Here is a 19,298-nt window from a genome sequence, read left to right as displayed (position 1 = left end):
CCTGGGCGCTGAGATCTCTCTCTTGCTCTCTCCAAAAAATGTTTCCCGCTTGCTGTTTCTCAGATTGCAGAGCAATTGTGAGATCCTGATGAGGCTACAGTGAAAACCATTACAGATTGTAGACTAAAAAGGAATCTAATAACTGGAAGATGCCCATCTGAAACAAGACTTTTATCATTTTTTTTTGTGTTCTTTTTTCCATCCTTCTCCTATGTATTTGTTTGTTTTGTGTGTGGAAGGAGGGATGAGTTTAAAGAACAAATTGGATAATAATTAACCAGTTGTATTTGCTGCCTATTTAATTATAATTATTGTTAATAAAAATGTGATTGTGTTTAAACTTACAAACCTGGTGACTGTTGTTGTGGGGCAGACAAAGATTTTGAGATATGTTCTCAAAATTACTAGTTAATTTCAATTGTGTTACGACTCCGGGCCAAATCGGGCTGGATTTGATTGCGCAGTAGCCCAGGGTGTTGTAATTATGAATGTTGTGTATTGCACTGAGAAAAGACTCACCATTTGGACTATCAGTCAGTAACCATTTGTGAACTTATTTACACTCCCCAGTAGAAACAGAAGGCACAGCAGAGCGGGCAGCTCTACACTCACTCCCCACTTAAAAAAACATTAAATGTAAAATGATAATGTACGTATTTTCCAAAAATACAAGATGATGAATGCAATATCAACAATAACTGAAATTTATCAGGTTAGAAGTTAGAATGCAAAATTGCAACTTTAATCCCAACTAAAGTACACCTGACCAATATTTCCAGGATAACGTACATGTACAGAATTGTTTTTATTATCTCCAGAATGTCATCCTTTGACAAGAAGTAATGTAAGTAACTTTTTTCCTTCTTTCTTCCTACATACTTGCAAATAACTTCTCTGGCTTCTTTCTCTTCTTGTCTCGGTATCTTCTTCCCATTCCCTTGACTTAACTCTGCTCGCTCAACATCTATGTTGTCAACCCCGATGACCAACTCCACTCAATCCACTTATGACATTGATTGATTTGATCAGTGACCCTCTGACTCACTTTGCTCTGTCAGTGTACTCTACGATATTAAGCTTTTGGTTTCTTTGTGACGTTCACTTTCTCTCTGACTTTAGATGTAAGAGGAATTTTGACTATAAGGGGTTTATCATACTCTCCCTTTGTCAGGTTTTCTCTTTCAGGTAAATGATCTATGTGAATACACCTGGTCTCCTCACAAAACTCCAACTACCTTACCACCTTGGTGGCATTTTATCTCGAGCTTTTGTCTCCTGGACTCGAGTTACATGCTTTATGTATCAGTGTTTTGTCTGCTTTCCTCTTTAGTTTGTAGTTGATGTCAAGCTTAAACAACTTAAACCTTGTCCTTGGACAGTGTTCAAACTTTAACTCATAAGGTGAGCAACTGTTGTGGACTCTGGGATTAATTTGTAAGAGAAGAGAAAGTTGCTTGTATCGAAGAGAAAACTGAAAATTACTGCCTAGCTTGTCGTTCAGTAAATATATCTTCAAAGATCTCTTCACTTCCTGCAGCACCATTAGATGCTGGCTGACATGACATTAGATTGTGTTTGACTCCATTCTTATTTGGACGTACTTCAAACTCTTCTGACATAAACTGTGGGCCATTATCTGACACGAACACCATTGGAAACTCATAAGTTGCAAACCAACTTCTCAAAACCTCAATAGTTTTCCACCTTGTGATATTGGGCCGAGGCTCAATATGTATCCACGTTTCGATTTGAACCAGAACAAGGGACCCTTTCCCTTCCACTTCAAAGAAATTGACATGTTCTCAATCTCATGATTTTTTGTGTGATTGACCATTGAATGAAAGGATCTTTGGGTTCTGAGATGCACTTCACCACTTTTCACCAACTCTTCAATATATTGTCTACCTTGGATGGCAATAATAATTTTTTCTAACCATTTAACCACGGATTATTCTTTTGTTCTCATAGAATCATAAAATTCCTATGGTGCAGATGGAGGCAATTTGGCCCTTCGAGTCAGCACCGACCCTTCGAAAGACCCTTCGAAAAACTTAGGCCCACTCTGCCGCCCTAATCCCGTAACCCCATCTAACCATTGGGCACTAAGGGGCAATTTGGCATGGCTAATCTATCGATCCTCTTGATAAAGTTTCTCTGAAGCCGAGAAGAAAAGCTACCCTAACTGACTCCCTCCCCGTCTTGCCTAGAATTCTGTGATTATCAACCTGTAGCCAGAGGATCTTCATCTGAGTTTAACTTGTCTACATTTGGAAACCGTTAAAGCGGAGACAAAAATAATTGATCCAGCTTTATATATTCCTCCATGCCAAAGCTATATTGGTGAGAACTTCTCCAGCGAGGGAGCTCTAGAGCGATGGTGTCAAACCCTGCACACTTTATTGTTATGACATACTTTTCCCACCACCCATCTCTGTAGGGACTACTTGTGTGTCCTTTGTCTGTGGGGCCTGGGGAGGCTTTGGGAAGAGATAGATTGTTAGAATTCCATATTTCCAGTTCTTGCAATTTGTTAAAAAGACAGTTTGCTTTATAATTAATAGTTCTGAATTTATTGAAGGAAGCCTGGTTAAAGTCTTTTTATTCTGGGTGCTAGTAGTGAAGGTAAACAATTGGCCATTTTTGTGGGTAAATTAAACTTTCAAACTGATGGTAGGACCTGTGGAGTAATGGAGCTAGATAATTTGCCATTCCTCCCATTCCGGTTATAACACTGTGAGGTAATATATATTGGAAGCAAGTATTGAGAAATGGAATGCAGATCCCATCCATGTTGCATCCATATTTGTTATGAACTGGCTGTCTATATCAAGCAAATAGTTTAGTATTTAGCTGTAAGACCCCCGTGATAGAGGTGCTACTTATAATCCACAAAATGTGGAGATGCTGGTGTTGGACTGGGGTGAGCACAGTAAGAGGTCTTACAACACCAGGTTAAAGTCCAACAGATTTGTTTGAAACACTAGCTTGAAAATGAAATGAAAATCGCTTATTGTCACAAGTAGGCTTCAATGAAGTTACTGTGAAAAGCCCCTAGTCGCCACATTCCAGCACCTGTTCGGGGAGGCTGGTACTGGAATTGAACCGTGTTGCTGGCTTGTCTTGTTCTGCTTTCAAAACCAGCGATTTAGCCCTGTACTAAACAGTCCCTGTGCTGCACGGTAGCATGGTGGTTAGCATAAATGCTTCACAGCTCCAGGGTCCCAGGTTCGATTCCCGGCTGGGTCACTGTCTGTGCGGAGTCTGCACGTCCTCCCCGTGTGTGCGTGGGTTTCCTCCGGGTGCTCCGGTTTCCTCCCACAGTCCAAAGATGTGCGGGTTAGGTGGATTGGCCATGCTAAATTGCCCGTAGTGTCCTAAAAAGTAAGGTTAAGGGGGGGGTTGGGTTACGGTAATAGGGTGGATACGTCGGTTTGAGTAGGGTGATCATTGCTCGGCACAACATCGAGGGCCGAAGGGCCTGTTCTGTGCTGTACTGTTCTATGTTCTATAAACAGCATTCGGAGCATTGCTCCTTTCTGAGGTGAATGAAGAGGTATGTTTCAGAAACATGTATATAGACAAAGTCAAAGATGCAAGACAATGCTTTGAATGCGAGCTTTTGCAGGTAATTAAGTCTTTACAGATCCAGACTGAGGAAGGACTTTAACCTGGTGTTGTAAGACTTCTTACTATAATACACAAAGCACCGCTGTTTTGGATAGTGTTTCATCTCTCATTAACCCCTGGTTTGGTATTTCAGGATGTGCAATGTTCAGTTTTTATCCCCACAAGAACTTCAGGAAGTAGTGGCTCTGTTAAGCATCTTTCCTATGTTTTATTTTTGCTGGCAATCGCTCATTTTCTGCTGGTGGTTCTCTCATTCAGTACAGGAACTGAATCTGACACCAGCCCATAGTTTAATGATCTGTGGACCCTTCAGGGATCATAACAGTGGAGCAATCCACCATTTATTGCTTTAACGGCAGTATGTACTTAAGATTTTTGATGGAATAGATTAGCAGAAGGTCCTTGATACATCCGTCATTAATAGTGGAGGTAGAACAAGCAGATCATTGAAAAAGTAAAATTAAGGATTTAATTTCTTTTAAATCAAGAATAATCAAATGCGAGGAGGTAACATTGTACAAAATCATAATCAAGTAGTAGAGTACTGGCTGCTGTTTTAGACACTCCTTTGTAGGATAGATGTAAAATAATGGAAAACTTGAGCATTGCATCACCATGATAATGGGGGGGGGGGCAATGAGTTACAGTTTTGTAGAGAGAGAGTAGCAGTGACAACCTTCACAATCACAAATGGGTTTAAATTATTGTTAAGTATTTCCATTTGGTGTTGATATTGTTACAAAAGGTTACAACTTTGGATATTTTATGATCCTGGACCAGGCCCCAACAGTGGCTAGGATAATGGACAAAACCCCAACATTTTAAATTTTGTGAGACTGAGGAAAGGATACCTTGCTCCAGGAGTAATTTCAAGCAAAATAGTACATTAAAATAAACTTTATTACTAACACAGTATTAACATATCTTTAACATCACACAAGAAAATAGCTTACAATTACTCCACAAACAATGCTAACCATTACAGCGATACATTAACCCTTAACTGCTATCTTTATTCCCACTCAGGCAACAAAACCATCTCTGATCCCAATCTACTTTGACAGTTAGCACTCAGGAATACTTGCTGTTTAGAGTTGTCTTTTGAGACTGTGAAGTTCCAAGCGAGCGACCACAAGTAAGCGATGACGGATTAGAAAAACACTATTTATTCATCAAATACACTCCTACTGCCCGAAGGATCTCCCTTGCCTGGCCCACACTCGGGCTGGGATATTTATGTCCCAGGGTCCCCTAGGCTAAGGTGTAGTTCCGTCCCCTCATCGAGGGAGATCATACACCGGTGAGGCCATGATGAACCTGTTGATGCAAACCCCGTGGCCTTGGATCGGGCTATAACAGTTTGAAAAGATAGACCTGTCAGAACAATGCAGAACCTCTGGCTGTATTGTTTCAGAAACTACTTCTCAGCTTATCTTCCAGTCACAGACTAAAACTGAACCTCAACATCTGACTGTTTCAACCTCTGGCTCCTCCCATTAACTACATCATCTCACTAAACTGAACACAATGTCTCTAATTAAGCATGCCGCAGGAACCCTCAGCCCAAACTTTTATGATGCTTTAATTGCACCTCTGGCTCCCAAGAAGTCTAACTGTCTTGCAAACCAGGATTGTAAAAAATATTACTGCAAGTCATAAACACACTAACCCAGGCTAACATTTACTGAACCAAATACACATTATACAATATATCTGAAATTTCTACAGCCATCACATTGTAAAAATAATGAAGAAGATAGGAAAATAAACTTCCACAGACAGGGTGGAATTTGTTTTTCTTGTCGTACAGGTGGGGTGGTTCAAATCCGATGGTCTGAAAAGTGAGCATTTTTACCATGTTCTGTGCATCAATTTTAATTGAGTAAAATTAAAAATAGAATTACCTGGATAATATGGCTAGGCTGCATTGCGTGGCTGCAGACTAGTTACAGGCTTCTCTGCTTCACGGGTCGCTCAATTGCACATTCCGGGCAAATCTTTAAAAAAAAATTTGAGTACCCAATTCATTTTTTCAATTCGGGGCAATTTAGCGTGGCCAATCCACCTAGCCTGCACATCTTTGGGTTGTGGGGGCAAAACCCACGCAAACGGGGAGAATGTGCAAACTCCACACGGACAGTGACTCAGAGCCGGGATCAAGCCTGGGACCTCGGCACCGCGAGGCAGTAATACTAACCACTGCGCCACCTTGCTGCCCTCATTCCAGGCAACGCTTGATGCCACCCAACCTGGCTTGGCCCAAACCGTCCACAGCCTCACCCATCCAATCTGGCAATATCTCAATTCCTGACATGCCCTTGGTCCTGCGGATGCCAAATGTGAGGTGCTGTGCTTGCACTGTGAAGCATAAACTATGAATTATTTTGATTAGAAATTGATAGTTGTTTGAAAAGGAATTTTAAAGGATAGGGAAAACAAATAGGAAAGAAAGTAAAGTAAGTGGTTCTTCAAGAAAAAGATTCTCATGTGGTGGTTTCAATGCTGTAAAATCATAAAGGTTATACTAATAGAATATCTACAACCTTTCTGCCACCAATTTTGCAAATTTTCTCCTCGCTTGAAGATATTGATTCCTTAGAGCAGCTGAATGACTATCCCACCCAGTAGCTCATCATTAGTTGTGTGTGTGAGCTCCATTTGTTGACCGGCTATTGGGTGCATTAAAACCAAGCCCAATCCTGTGCTCAAAGGACAACATTCAACTGCTATCTTCTCTTTTTCCTGCTGACAAATGACTGACCAGTTGTTCAAAATTGAATGCACATATTAAGTACCTATTTTCCCATCAGAAACCACCTTCAGAAATCGATGCCTTAAAATCGATGCCCAGTACTCGCCAACTAAAACAAATGGAAAGGATCTTTACATACACAGACGAGGCTCCAGTTATAACTTGCAACTGGATGGAACATGTACAACGTCCTATTCCAGGTGTTGAGAGGCCTAAATTGTGATTCTTAAAACTCTTGAAAGGTGCGTTGCTTCATTTTAAAACTCTGCTGGCTCACAAAAATGTTTTGGCCAGTGTGTTCTCACCCCTGTACTCACTGCAACTCCTGCTTACTACTGTAATTAGGTGCACTTGATGGGCAATTGTCTCCTGACTACACAAGTGAGCTGCAGTGGGAAATCGGTTTAATGTCAGCTGCTCACCAAGAAAATGATGAAGATTTGTACTTGAAAGAGGACAAGAATTCCTGACTCACATCTAGCAGGCAGCACGGACTAGCCGATTATTATGCTCATTGCCATACCCAAAATAACCTTGCCCAATATGGCAGCAAAATAGTTATCCATCTGGAGTCTAGTGGCAGAGCTTGGGCTAATTTTTCACTCCCTTTAAACCAGATTCTTTGAACTTGTATTGTAGCATCTTGACAGCCACAGAGACTGATTCATTCAGCAGAAATTGAGGATCACATCTAGGACCTTCATTTTATTAATGAGTTATTTGGAGCTACTTGCTGTTCACTCGGCCATTGGAAAATAAAAACAGAAAATTCTGGAAAAACTCAGCAGGTCTGGCAGTATCTGTGAAGATGGGAGAAGTTACCGTTTCGAGGCCGTATGACTCATCAAACCATTGGGAAAGCTATGCTGGAATATTCTATTACAGTTTACTTTCAAAACAATGTTGTCTGTTGGATTGCAGTCTAACAGTATGCCATGACGTATATTGGTGGGATCCCAGTCACTAAATTATTATAATTACATTTTGCATTATTATGACATGTTACCGACTAAAGATACAAGTGCTGTCAATGCTACATCAACAAAACTTGCAGAAACATAAGTAGGAACTCTAGATGCTGGCATTGAATACATATAACTCCAGTGTGGAACTTTAATACCGTCTTGCTCTATTGACAACAAAAACTGTCTCAAATGTCATTAATTGCTTTAAATAAAAGGTGTTTTAATGAGCATTCGGCCTTCTGATCGTTTGAGAGGAAAAGTTGGTATTTGGAATGGAATGTTTACGTGAAGCGGAGAACTTTAAGGTTATACAGCTTGATATGTTTTGATTAAGAATGGGAAGAAAGAAGGCATTTGGGGCACTGCCAACTGTGGGCATGGCTCCTTTGCATGTCGTTTCTGGTGAAAAGGAATTCAGAGATTCATTTAATACTAGAAGTTTAAAAAATGTTGTCGGATGCATTAATTATGATTCATCCGAGTTAATATTTATGAAAATATTTAAATTCTGTTTTTACAGGATGAAGAAGAAGAAATTAAATTGGAGATCAACATGTTGAAAAAATATTCTCACCACAGGAATATAGCAACTTATTATGGTGCTTTTATAAAGAAGAGTCCTCCTGGTCATGATGATCAGCTCTGGGTAAGGAAAAGAAATATTGTGCTTTAAAAGGATCTCAGTGATTCATATTCAACAAATGAACAGTTTAAAAGTGTTGTTTACTGTTAATTCTAAGTTCTTTTGCACACCAAAAATTAGAATTATCCAATAATTTTAAGTAACAATGAGAATTTAGTAACAAAAATGCAACTACTAAGTTTTTTTTTTAGCACACTAATGAAATCAAGTGCCTTAAGCTTGTTGTCCTTTTTGCATCAAATTTTGGGCTATTGTTGAAAAAAGGATTCTCATGAAGTATCTATTAAATGTTTATAATATTGTAGAAATTGGATAATGGATACATCAAAGGTGATTGCAAATCAATAATCAATTTACAAATCACAAGCAGGTATAGCCGATAGCCTCCGCCTCAGTACCTGAATACATTCAATTCGGTATTATTTAGAAATGTGATATTTTTAGGTATCTTGAGAACCATATTACACAAGTCACCTGACTTTCTGTGTAAAGCAAAACAAGGCCACATTGCTTGTGATGTTAAATTATATTTTTACATGGATAATGAAAGAGGACACGTGCTTCTGGGAACTTCAAATGCAGGTAAAGCCATATTAAATTGGAGTGTACTGAAATTTACAAAATGCTTCTTTTGTTCTGCTGTGGCAAATGGGTTCATTTCTGAAGGAAGATATGTGCACTGAAGATGCTATTTATTTCCAAGAGGAATGATGTGTACTGTTAAGACTTGTCCCCAGGCAAGCTCTCCCAATTTGTTATGATTCCGGTTGAGATACCCCAAATTTGTTATACAAATTCCCGAGTGAGGAATGATGAACTGGCTCTCCTTCTTTACTCGACCCCCCTTAGTTGGTCGTAAAAGGTTAATTTGAGAAGGATCCCTTCCCTTGGGCTACATTTTCCCAGTCCAAATGTATTTATGTTTTAAAAGGAGACAATTTAATCAGACTTTTTTGTGTTAAAGAACAAGTGAGTTTATCAGTTACTAAAATGAAAGAATAAAATAATAAAAAGCAATGTGCATATACACAGACTAGAAATGAGGAGTGAGTGTAAAATTGAAGTTAAACCAGATATGAATCAGTCTATGACTGGTCTGTGAGGTGAAACATTGCAGCTGTTAAGGTGGGGGATACCAGTAGTGCTGATTTTTGCAGTTGAGAAGTTGGCTGGAGATTCTTGGTTCTGCAGATTACCTGAAAGGAGTTGCCCTGTTTCCTTTTCAGTGGTGGCTTTGCTGGTTTGTGACTTGTTTCCAGCAATCAGTGAAACAGAGACTTCTAACCTGTAAGCACAGGGATGCCAATCGGATGTTCTTCAGCTGTGACCTTCACAGCATGCACCAGCACTGTAGGACTAGAGCACCAGGGTTGCAATTGGTTTTTAATACCTGTTCTTGTGTATTCCTGAAAGTGGAAAAAACACAAACATGTCTTTTGTCAAGAACCGCTTTCTTTCAACTCTTATCTGCGATATAACTCACAGGAGATGGTTTCTGCAGAGATGGTAAAAATCAGCCTTCATTATTTATACAGGTGATTACAGTTCAGTTTTTTGTGTTACATCTCTTCCTTTTGCATTACATATCTTCCTTTGAAGAGTCTCTGCCTGAAAATCGTACAATATTCCCTTCTGTCTGGTCAGGTTAGCCAAGTATAATCCACATAGGGATTCCACTTTACAATGTCAGAAACATTTTGCCTACATGTCCTTTTAAACAAAAAACACTCCTTAAAGTTCATTATGTCTATTTAATTTGGGGCTTGATCCATTCTCATGACAGCAATCTCTTTTCCCTCCCATGGACTTAAGATATTCAAGCAAAATAATGTCCTTGTTACAGATTTAAATTGCCTTTTGATTTTTGTACAATTGTGATAATACATAGTGAGTATTGTACCTGAAGCACTGAGGTCAAGACCCCAAGAAACTGGGTTGCATCAATAATGTATCAAATGCTCCCTGTGTCTCTGTTAATACCTTAAGCCATACAAAAGCATAATACTTTAATTAGGACACCCATTCGTATCCTATTGGTGAACCTATTTTTCAAGGAGATAATACAGTGGATCCCCAAAGGAACCCACCAACAAGATGTTATTACCTTGGAAAAATTAAACCACAATTCTTCCTAAAATGTCCATAACAGACATTTCCGGCTGCCCCTGTGCAAACCAATGAAAATTTGATGATTCTGAATAACAGTGGATCACTTTACCTCACTCATTTCTTCAGACATGGATCTATCTCTATTCGCATCCTGCTGCTGGAATAGATTGTTAATTGTATATCAATTGGTGAATTATAGGCAGGTGGAGATCATTAATTGAGGTTTCACTAAATTTTTAACAGATTATTTTGGGGAAAAAAGAGACACCTACCGAAACGGGTAAATGCTGAGTTAAGAGCTGTATGCTTGTCATGTTTTACTCTGTAAATAAGCATAACACTGAGTAAAGATTGCCTCCAGTATCAGCTGTCCTCTGACTTTCTGGAGTAGAACTAGATAGCCTGTGGGAGGAAAAAGTCTGCATACTTTCATAGTTTTCAGTCTCTAACTGCACGAAATAAAAGGTTGTGGAAAAAATCAATGTGGGTGGGCATCACCTGGGCCCCTTGGCACTCTAAGCTCTAATAATGCCAATATATAATGTAAACATTTCTCATCAGAGGAAATTGCAGCATGTTCCTTTCTGATTACACTAGCTTCTAAAGCATTCAAAATGCGTGCCTGAATTATCCTTCAAGAGATACTTGTATCTGCAATTTTGGTAACTTTTTTAGTCTCACCTAAGGGACCTGGTTTCAATTCCAGCCTTGGGTGCCTGTTTGTGGAGTTTGCACTTTCTCCCTGTTTCCTCCGTGTGCTCCCATAGACCAAACATATACAGGTTAGGTGCATTGGTGTAATGGCCATGCTAAATTGCTCCTCAGGGTGTGTCCATTAGGTGGGGTTACAGGGATGGGCTGGGGGATTGGGCCTGGGTAGGGTGCTCTTTAAGGTGGTCGGCGCAGACTCGATGGGCCGAATGGCTTCCTTCTGCACTGTCGTAATTCTATAGTGTATGGAACTGTTGCGAGCATAGAAACCACAACTGTTGTGCAATACTGTGCCTCAATGTGTGCCTCAGATAGAGTTTCCAAAGAAGCAGTTACTCCAAAGTAAAATCTTAAAGGTTGATGTTTCCACTTATCAAAAACAGCATTGAAAAGCTGATGGTATTATCTAACCATGATACATTTTTTTTAAATCACCGTAGTCTGTCCAATACAATTTACATTGGGTTCTGCAGCATTATGTAATTAGCTGAAGATTTCAAGTGGACTAATGTCACCAACTGCCATTTCATCCCAGGTCATCTGACAGTTGGGATTTGTGGAGTCTATACCACATCAGTGAAGCACTGATATTTGGCATGGGTCTGTAGTACAGGGTTAAAACTATTTTTCATTTCCTGCTGATGCGTACTAGTCACAAGATGGTGCAGATCAAATGCACAAATATTCCATGGATTATTTGTGCATTTGGAGCTGTACCATCTTGTGATTAGTGCACAACAGTAGGAACATGTGAGTGGGAGTAATTTAACTCCTTGAGTCTGTTCTGTCATCTGTTGAGATCATGGGTTATCTGTGACCAAGCACCTTATCTGTTTTTGCCCCATATCCCTTAATACCTTTGATAAATAAGAAAGAAATTAATCAGCAAATTAAAATCGACAGTGATGCAGCCCAATTCACGTTTGCAGGAGTGAGTTCCAAACTTCTGCCGCCCTTTGTGTGTAGAGGTTTTTCCTAATTGCAATCCAGAAGCACTGGACTCTTATTTGTTGTCTCTTTCCCATAGTCTTACAGTCCCCCAACCAGCAACAAAAATTTCTATATACCCTATCTGTTTCTCTTAAATCTTGACAACATTGATCAAAATAAATGTTAATTTTCTAAATTCAGAGACTGAAACTCTAGCTTTCTTTTTTGCAAAGTATATTTATCAAGATGTTACATTTTAGAGAGTAACGGAATAAAGTTACAAAATAATATATTGCCATAGCAAGAAGGGAAAAACAAAAATGGCTTGACCTACGTGAGTACAGAATGGAACAGGAGAAAAACACCACAACTGACTCTATACAATCATTAGACAAAATTAGATATTTCAAATAGCTGCAACAGAGACAGAGGGAGAAACAGGATAGGATCATGAAAACATGACAAAATGGTGCACACTCTCCCACACGCACATACGCGCATACATCACTAGGTGTCAGGATAAGCACTGGACCAGATCAGGAATCAACATCATGCTTACCCATGGGGTAAGGCCAGGGGAAATAACTCGACCTGCTCAGCCACCTCAAGCCCCTCATGATGAGCATGGGCAATAGGAAGATATAGGGGCAGTGATTGTTGGACCCCACTGATCCCTGGCCTTGAAGACAGGATACGATACGATGTGTTCCATAAAATCTGATGCACACACCTCCAAATCACGATTATGGATGCACGGTAGCTAATTTTTGAACTAGATTGGGAACTCGCCAGGAGCCAGGCTCGGGGAAAACCCCACTTGGCTCCCATCTCCCGAACCTGCCAGGATAAACGACACACCGTGCAGCAGGATTTTGACGACACAAAGACGGCAATGGTCCTTCGAGTATAAGAATCTTCTCATGCACCTCCACCTCTCTTCTAAAGGTATCCCACACTCCCTCAAAATGAGCTCTAACTTCCTGCATTGCAGAGCCAAAATTCTCAGCCAAGGGCAGCACGGTAGCATGGTGGTTAGCATAAATGCTTCACAGCTCCAGGGTCCCAGGTTCAGTTCCCGGCTGGGTCACTGTCTGTGCGGAGTCTGCACGTCCTCCCCGTGTGTGCGTGGGTTTCCTCCAGTCCAAAGATGTGCGGTGTGGTGGATTGGCCATGCTAAATTGCCCGTAGTGTCCTAAAAAGTAAGGTGGAGGGGTTGTTGGGTTACGGGTATAGGGTGGGTTTGAGTGGGGTGATCATTGCTCGGCACAACATCGAGGGCCGAAGGGCCTGTTCTGTGCTGTACTGTTCTATAAGACAGCATCTTTGAAGGTGGCCATCATCCAGATGCACACAACGCCACCAAGGCGACAGCCCGCTCAGCAGCGACAACACCACTATAAGCTGGGCCTCAACCGAGTCCACTCTGACCACCATGAATAAATTAAGCTTTTTGAATTTTATCTCTGCTCTTCCTGGTAAACAAACCAGTCAGGGACTTACAAGAAAAAGCAAGTATGAAATGAGCACCAAAATGAGCTGAAGGATTAAAAGACAAGCAGAACTGGAGCTTGTGAAAACGCAATCGCTCCCAACCAGCCTATGCTTTTAAAGCTCAAAACCTGGTGTCCAACATTAGATGTGATGCTCAATTGAACAACATTTGCTGAATAAGCCTCTGTGCTAACAATTATGCTGACATCTAATTTCTAATTTAGGATCATTAGTTGGGCTCGCAGTGTGGCGCATTCTTGTGTACTAGAGGCTACATGCATTAATACACAGGGCTCTGTTCTTTGCAGACAGAAAGAGTATGCACACAAATTGTGCCTGTTTCAGCAAAACAAAATAAGCGACAGCCATTCAGTTGCTGGTCCATTCCTCAGGGCAATGCCGTGACCAATCAGAATCAGGTTGCCTGGTTTAAATTTCCAATGGTGACACAGTGGCTAGCACTGCGGCCTCATGGCGCCAGGGACCAGGGCTCGATCCCAGCTTGGGTCACTGTCCATGTGGACTTTGCACATTCTCTCTGTGTCTGCGTGGGTCTCGCCCCCACAACCCGAAGATGTGCAAGGCAAGCAGATTGGCCATACTAAATTGCCCCCGAATTGAAAAAACGAATTGGGCACTTGTAAACTCTGCATGGCAATGTGTATACCAATCAGAGTTCGCTTGCCAAGCAGTCAGCACTCACTTCTCAAGCAGTATTTATTTAATTTCCCTTGCATTATATACTTGCAAATGTCTTGATGGGTGCAAGATGAAAAGCTTTGATTTAAAAACGTCTCTTTTATTCAGCAATAATAATTCTTTGTAATTTCACCTGTGTTGCATACACTGCTATCTTTCTTTGATGTGGCGATGTCGGTGAATGACCTGAGGAAGGAGCAGTGCTCCGAAAGCTAGTGTTTGAAACAAACCTGTTGGACTTTAACCTGGTGTTGTAAGACTTATTTCTGTCTTTCTTTGATTCATTGGTGCATTCGCATCAGTGGCTTTCTATTCCATTATCTGATTTGATAAATAGGGTGGAGCCGTTGAGGCCCCAACATAGATGCTTGTGGAACACCACTAGTCTTATCCTGCCAATCGGACTACCTGATGGTCATCCTTATTCTCTGCCATTGGGCCAATTTCCTAATCAGATCAATAATTTGCCTTGAATTCCAACTTCAAGTTTACATAACTGTCTCTTACGAGAATTTGCGAAATGCCTTTTGGCATTTCATATAAATAATTTCATAAACATTTCTTTGTCTGCTCCTTTAACTGCCTTTTGAAAAAATTAGGCACGTTTGTCAGGCATGATCAATCTTTGCATGCTGACTCTCTGATCAACTGAAAATTTTCAGTCTCTTCTGACACTTTATTCCAAATTGTAGATTCTAGCAATTTTCTCAGAACAGAAGTTAGACTTCTGGCCTATTGACCTGGTCAATTGTTCCCTGGTCTCTCTTTCTTTTACCTTTCTTAAGTAGCATTGGAACACGTGTAATTTTATTTTGAAGCAATGCTTCCCAAATTGAGAGAACATTGGAAGGTTATGGTTATGACATCAGCACTTTTTTCCACTTTAAAACCGTCGGCTAAAAGCCATTTGAGCTGTGGGACTGTCACTCTTTGGTGCAGTTATTTTCTTCATTGTTGTTTTGCTTCTGTTAACTTTGGAGAGCCCAGCCCTGATTGAATATCAGTTAGTTGGGATTCCAGCATGCTGAATTCTTCCACTATAAATTCTAACTCCAGTTAATAAAATCACCGCTATTTTCTTATTTTCAATGTGAGCATCACTATTCTAATTTCCCTGGGACCCGCAATGCTCCTGACCATGACACTTTTCCTCACATAATTGTAACTTTTTTTGGTCTTGATATCCTTAAAAGTTTCTTTTCAGTCTCCCTTTTTGTAGCTCCAACTACCGATTGTCATCCTTTGCTATTCTTTGCATCTTACCAATTAATGAGGACCTGTGATGTTTGTACGCTTTTTCACTAGTTTTATGCTGTCTCTTATCTTATCCATGGTTGTCCTTTTGGCAAGTGGCGTTCCTGCTTTAGTGTTTTTGAAGCCTTCCACAGGTCTTCTGTCATGACTAGATTTGTACAAGTTTTCCCAGTTTACTGTGGATAGTCGCTTCCTCATTGTATTGAAACCAGGCAAGTAGCTGTTGCATGTTTATCCTGTTTAAACACCAAGTTGAACTCAATCGGATTAAAATCACTAGTAGATAAATGTGCTTCTACCTTTAAAAGCTGTGAACACAATCTGGCTCATTACAAATTATAGTATGACTGGCGTCCCAAATTGACGTCATCGGGAGTCTCCCGGGGTGGGTCGGCCGGGAGTCTCCCGGGGGGGGGGTCATCGGGGGTCAGTGATAATACAGGCACAATTGTCAAATTTGAAAAATGCTGCAGACCTGATTATCCAATCAGAGGCTGGTATCTGGAGAAGCCACCTTCTGGACGAACAGGAACAGTGGAGTGATGGGAAGAGAGGGCCTCTGAACAGAACTCTGAGTGGGTGCTTGAGTGTAGGGTTTCCGCATGGGCCACAGAGAAGGGGGCATCCAGTGTGGGTCTTGGAGCCAGGGCCAGTTCGAGTCGGGAGGCCATCCAGAGCGAGCCTTTGAGCGGGGCGGTGGCGCGAGCTGCCCTCTGATGGGGTGCGAGGGGAGGTGAGGGTGTGCGAGAGAGGGGGTGAGGGTCCCAGCCCATTTTGGGTGGAATGCGTCCCAATGTTAACGTCCAGTATCGATGCCATTGTCCTATGAAACGGGATCCCTCTTTCCCACGTCACTCACTCCTACAGCTTTTTGTTCACTTCTTGAATCTGCTTGTACCTTCCAACAGGCCCCTACCCATCTCTTTCCAAAATCCTATCAAACTGATTTGAGATGGCCCTTGCCCTGTGTTGCTCGTTATGCTTTTACTTAAATGCTCTGTTTTAATAACCTTTGCTCTAGAGTCGCCAGGTATCTTTCTGATACCACCACGAGGTTCAATGCCAAGTGCTGATCAATAACTCAATACACCAGTTAGTAAGTTTCAAATCAAAACACATTTATTATACACACAGTCAATCACTACTCATGCATAAAAGGCTACTTACTAGACTATCACTATAACTAAAGGCCTATACTTAGCTTTCAAATGGCCCACCAGGTCAGAGGAACAATGGCCTTTGTCCGGTTCTGTGTCTGCAGGTTTCAAGCTGGTATGGAATAGTAGCTAGGAGCGCCTATCTCGTAGCGTGCGTTGACTGGAGACTTACTTGGTTGGTGCAGCTGTTAGGCAGGTCTCTCCTCGCTAAGAGCCTAGAGAGCGAACTGAACTTGGGGACTCTACTTTATAGTCCCCAGGGATTTTGCGCCCTTTTGGGCGGTCCCCGGACCTGGTCCCAATTAATTGGACCATGTCCCAATCGGTTCTATCGATTTCTCCAATACTGGAGCTGTTCCCTGATCGTTAAGCGGGCCCTATGTGTCCGTTGGCTTGCCTTTGTCCTGGCTCCCGCTGGCGCCGGGGAGTCTGGTTTGGTCCCCATTGCTTCAATGTTTCGAATTGTTTCTGGGGATTGCTCATTAGTATGTAGATGGCTATTGGTTTCGGTTCTGTCTGAGTTCTGCAAGTCTTAATATACAGGAAACCTTGCACCTGCTTGTTTTCCTGTGGCTGGCCGATTTTCCCTGCATTCTTTGCGGGCATCCATTTTGGAATCGGGAAGTGGCCAACCCAGGTGGCTACAGCTGGCAACAGGCAGTTGGCATACCATGTAACACTTGATCTTACCCATAGTATGCTAACTGTTCCTCTAATTAGTGAATCTCTGAAGCTATCGCATAATGTTTCTCCTCCTCCCAGTGACTGAACTGCTGGAATTCAAGACCGGGTCATCAACTGCAATTTGTTCAGTTGGGTTTGTCTCGCTGCCCACAAACCTCCACATAAAAGTCGAGGCACATAAATTACTATGCCTATCCTAGGCTAGATTATTTGTACTTGGCTTGTCAGAAATAATGGACAAAAAAATGTAAATGCTTATTGTTCCAACTTTAAATGGTTCACTACAGGTACTGGAGGCAAAATGCTACACCTTTTCACACTGCATTCTCGCTGCTCAAGCACACATGTGGAGTATAAGAAACAAATTGATTTCCCACGACCATCAAACTTCCAGCAAGGCTGAGAGAGATGTTTTCCGTCTTTAGCTGTCTAAAACCAACAGGACTGCATGGTAGCACAGTGGTTAGCAGTATTGCGTCACAACGCCAGGGTCCCAGCTTCTCCCTGTGTCTGCGTGGGTTTCCTCCGGGTGTTCCGCTTTCCTCCCACAAGCCACGAAGGACCTACTGTTAGATGAATTGGACATTCTGAACTCTCCCTCTGTGAACTCGAACAGGCGTCGGAGTGTGGTGACTAGGGGCTTTTCACGGTCACCTCTCATTGTAGTGTTAATGTAAGCCTACCTGTGGCAATAAAGATAAAGATTATTTTTTTCGGCCAAAACAGATAACCTCACACTTATCTACAATAAATTCCATATGCCAAATTTTGGCTCAATCTCCTAAACTATCTATATCCATCTGTAAAACCTGTATCTTCTCTTCACTGCCTGCTTTACCACCTATTTTAGTATCATCCGCAAGTTTTGCTATGTTACACTCTGTCCCTGCCTGCAGATCATTACTAGAAATTGTAAACAGTTGAGGTCCAAGGACTGACCCTTGCAGCACCCCGCTAGTTACTGTTCGCCAACCAGAGAAGGACCCATTTACCCCAACCCTCTGCTTTCTGTCAGTCAGCCAATCCTCAATCCAATCGAGCACTATATCCCCAATCCCCTGGACCAGTCTTTAATGTGGCACCTTATCAAAAGCCTTCTGGAAATCTGGGTATACCACATCCAGAGGTTCACCATTACGCCAATGTTGCCAGTAAATCTCTACTCTTGCCAAACTCCCAATTTTTGCACTATTTTTAAGTCAACTCTGCAAAGGTAATGGAATCCAAACGTTGGCACATTTTGCTGCAATCGTACAGGTGGAGTGCTGTGGACAGATTTTCCATCCATATTTAAGAAAGGGTAGAAATGTGTTCGAGGCAGTTCAAAGAGGGTTCACTCGACTGATACCTGGGATTTGGAAGTGGTTATCTTATGAGGGAAGGTTGGACAGGCTGGGCTTGTATCCATTGGAGTTTAGAAGATTGAGAGGTGATCTTATATAAGATTATGAGGGGACTTGACAGGATGGATGCTAAAAAGATATTTCCCCCTGTGGAAGACACTAGAACTAAAGGACACAGTTTGCAAATAAAGGTTAAGATGGAGATAAGAAGTATTTTTTTTCTAAGGGTTGTGAGCCATTTGGACTCTCTCACCCACCAAGTGATGACGACGGGTCCATTGAATATTTTTAAGGGTAGAGGTGGATAAATTCTTGACTAACAAGTGAGATGATGGTTATTGGGGGAGGGCTGGTGTAATAATTCCAGGAGGTGCAGGTTAAAAGACAAAGTAGGTTTATTTTTAAACACAAGTAAAGACGCAGTCATGGCGTACAAAACAAATATCCCTGCCTGGGACGGTAGGAAGTCTGTTTCCATGAAGCCCACAGGGAGATCAATCAGCAATCTCCCGTGGTCTTTGTGAGGGTTATACCATCCATCCCCCCCTTAAAGTCTGTTTCACCCCTTTCTGATGGCGATTGGACCTCTTCACCTTTTGGCATTAGGCCTCTGGTCTGTGGCAGTTAGAACCAGATTGGGGGACGGGGGGGGGGGATGCATGAAGTGGACTGGGGATCTCACTTTCCTCGACCAGTCTGAAGGTTATGGAAGGGACCTCAACCTCTGTTCTTGCTGGCCTCTGGAGGCAAAACAGCCTCCTCTATCTCCATCTCAGATTCTAAGGTTCCATTGTTGGGCAGAATGACACTATGGTCCCCCATGGACTGAAATTCTGCTGGAGGTGGCTTCAACTGGCGTTGGGAACCCAGATTCCATTGGAGCAAGCTTCTACTCTCAAGTAGGTCCAGGTGCTATTTCACAGCCTTTCCTTA

At 41.7% G+C, this 19,298-nt stretch overlaps 1 protein-coding gene across 10 annotated transcripts in view; it reads left to right on the top strand.

Annotated features, from left to right (window-relative positions):
• The window catches only part of LOC119977609 (mitogen-activated protein kinase kinase kinase kinase 4), a 399,419-nt gene that overhangs the window by 208,340 nt on the left and 171,781 nt on the right, over positions 1 to 19,298 (top strand). For all 10 annotated transcript variants that reach the window (XR_005463235.1, XM_038818739.1, XM_038818736.1 and 7 more), the window contains exon 4: positions 7,865 to 7,990. Coding sequence is in view for 9 of the 10 variants with exons in the window: in XM_038818739.1 (XP_038674667.1) it covers positions 7,865 to 7,990 (126 nt within the window). In the remaining variant the exon portion in view is untranslated. The remainder of the gene's footprint in view (positions 1 to 7,864; positions 7,991 to 19,298) is intronic.

This window comes from Scyliorhinus canicula, chromosome 14, assembly GCF_902713615.1.
Source record: "Scyliorhinus canicula chromosome 14, sScyCan1.1, whole genome shotgun sequence".
Lineage (NCBI taxonomy): Eukaryota > Metazoa > Chordata > Chondrichthyes > Carcharhiniformes > Scyliorhinidae > Scyliorhinus > Scyliorhinus canicula.
This window is presented reverse-complemented; position numbering and strand designations above follow the sequence as displayed.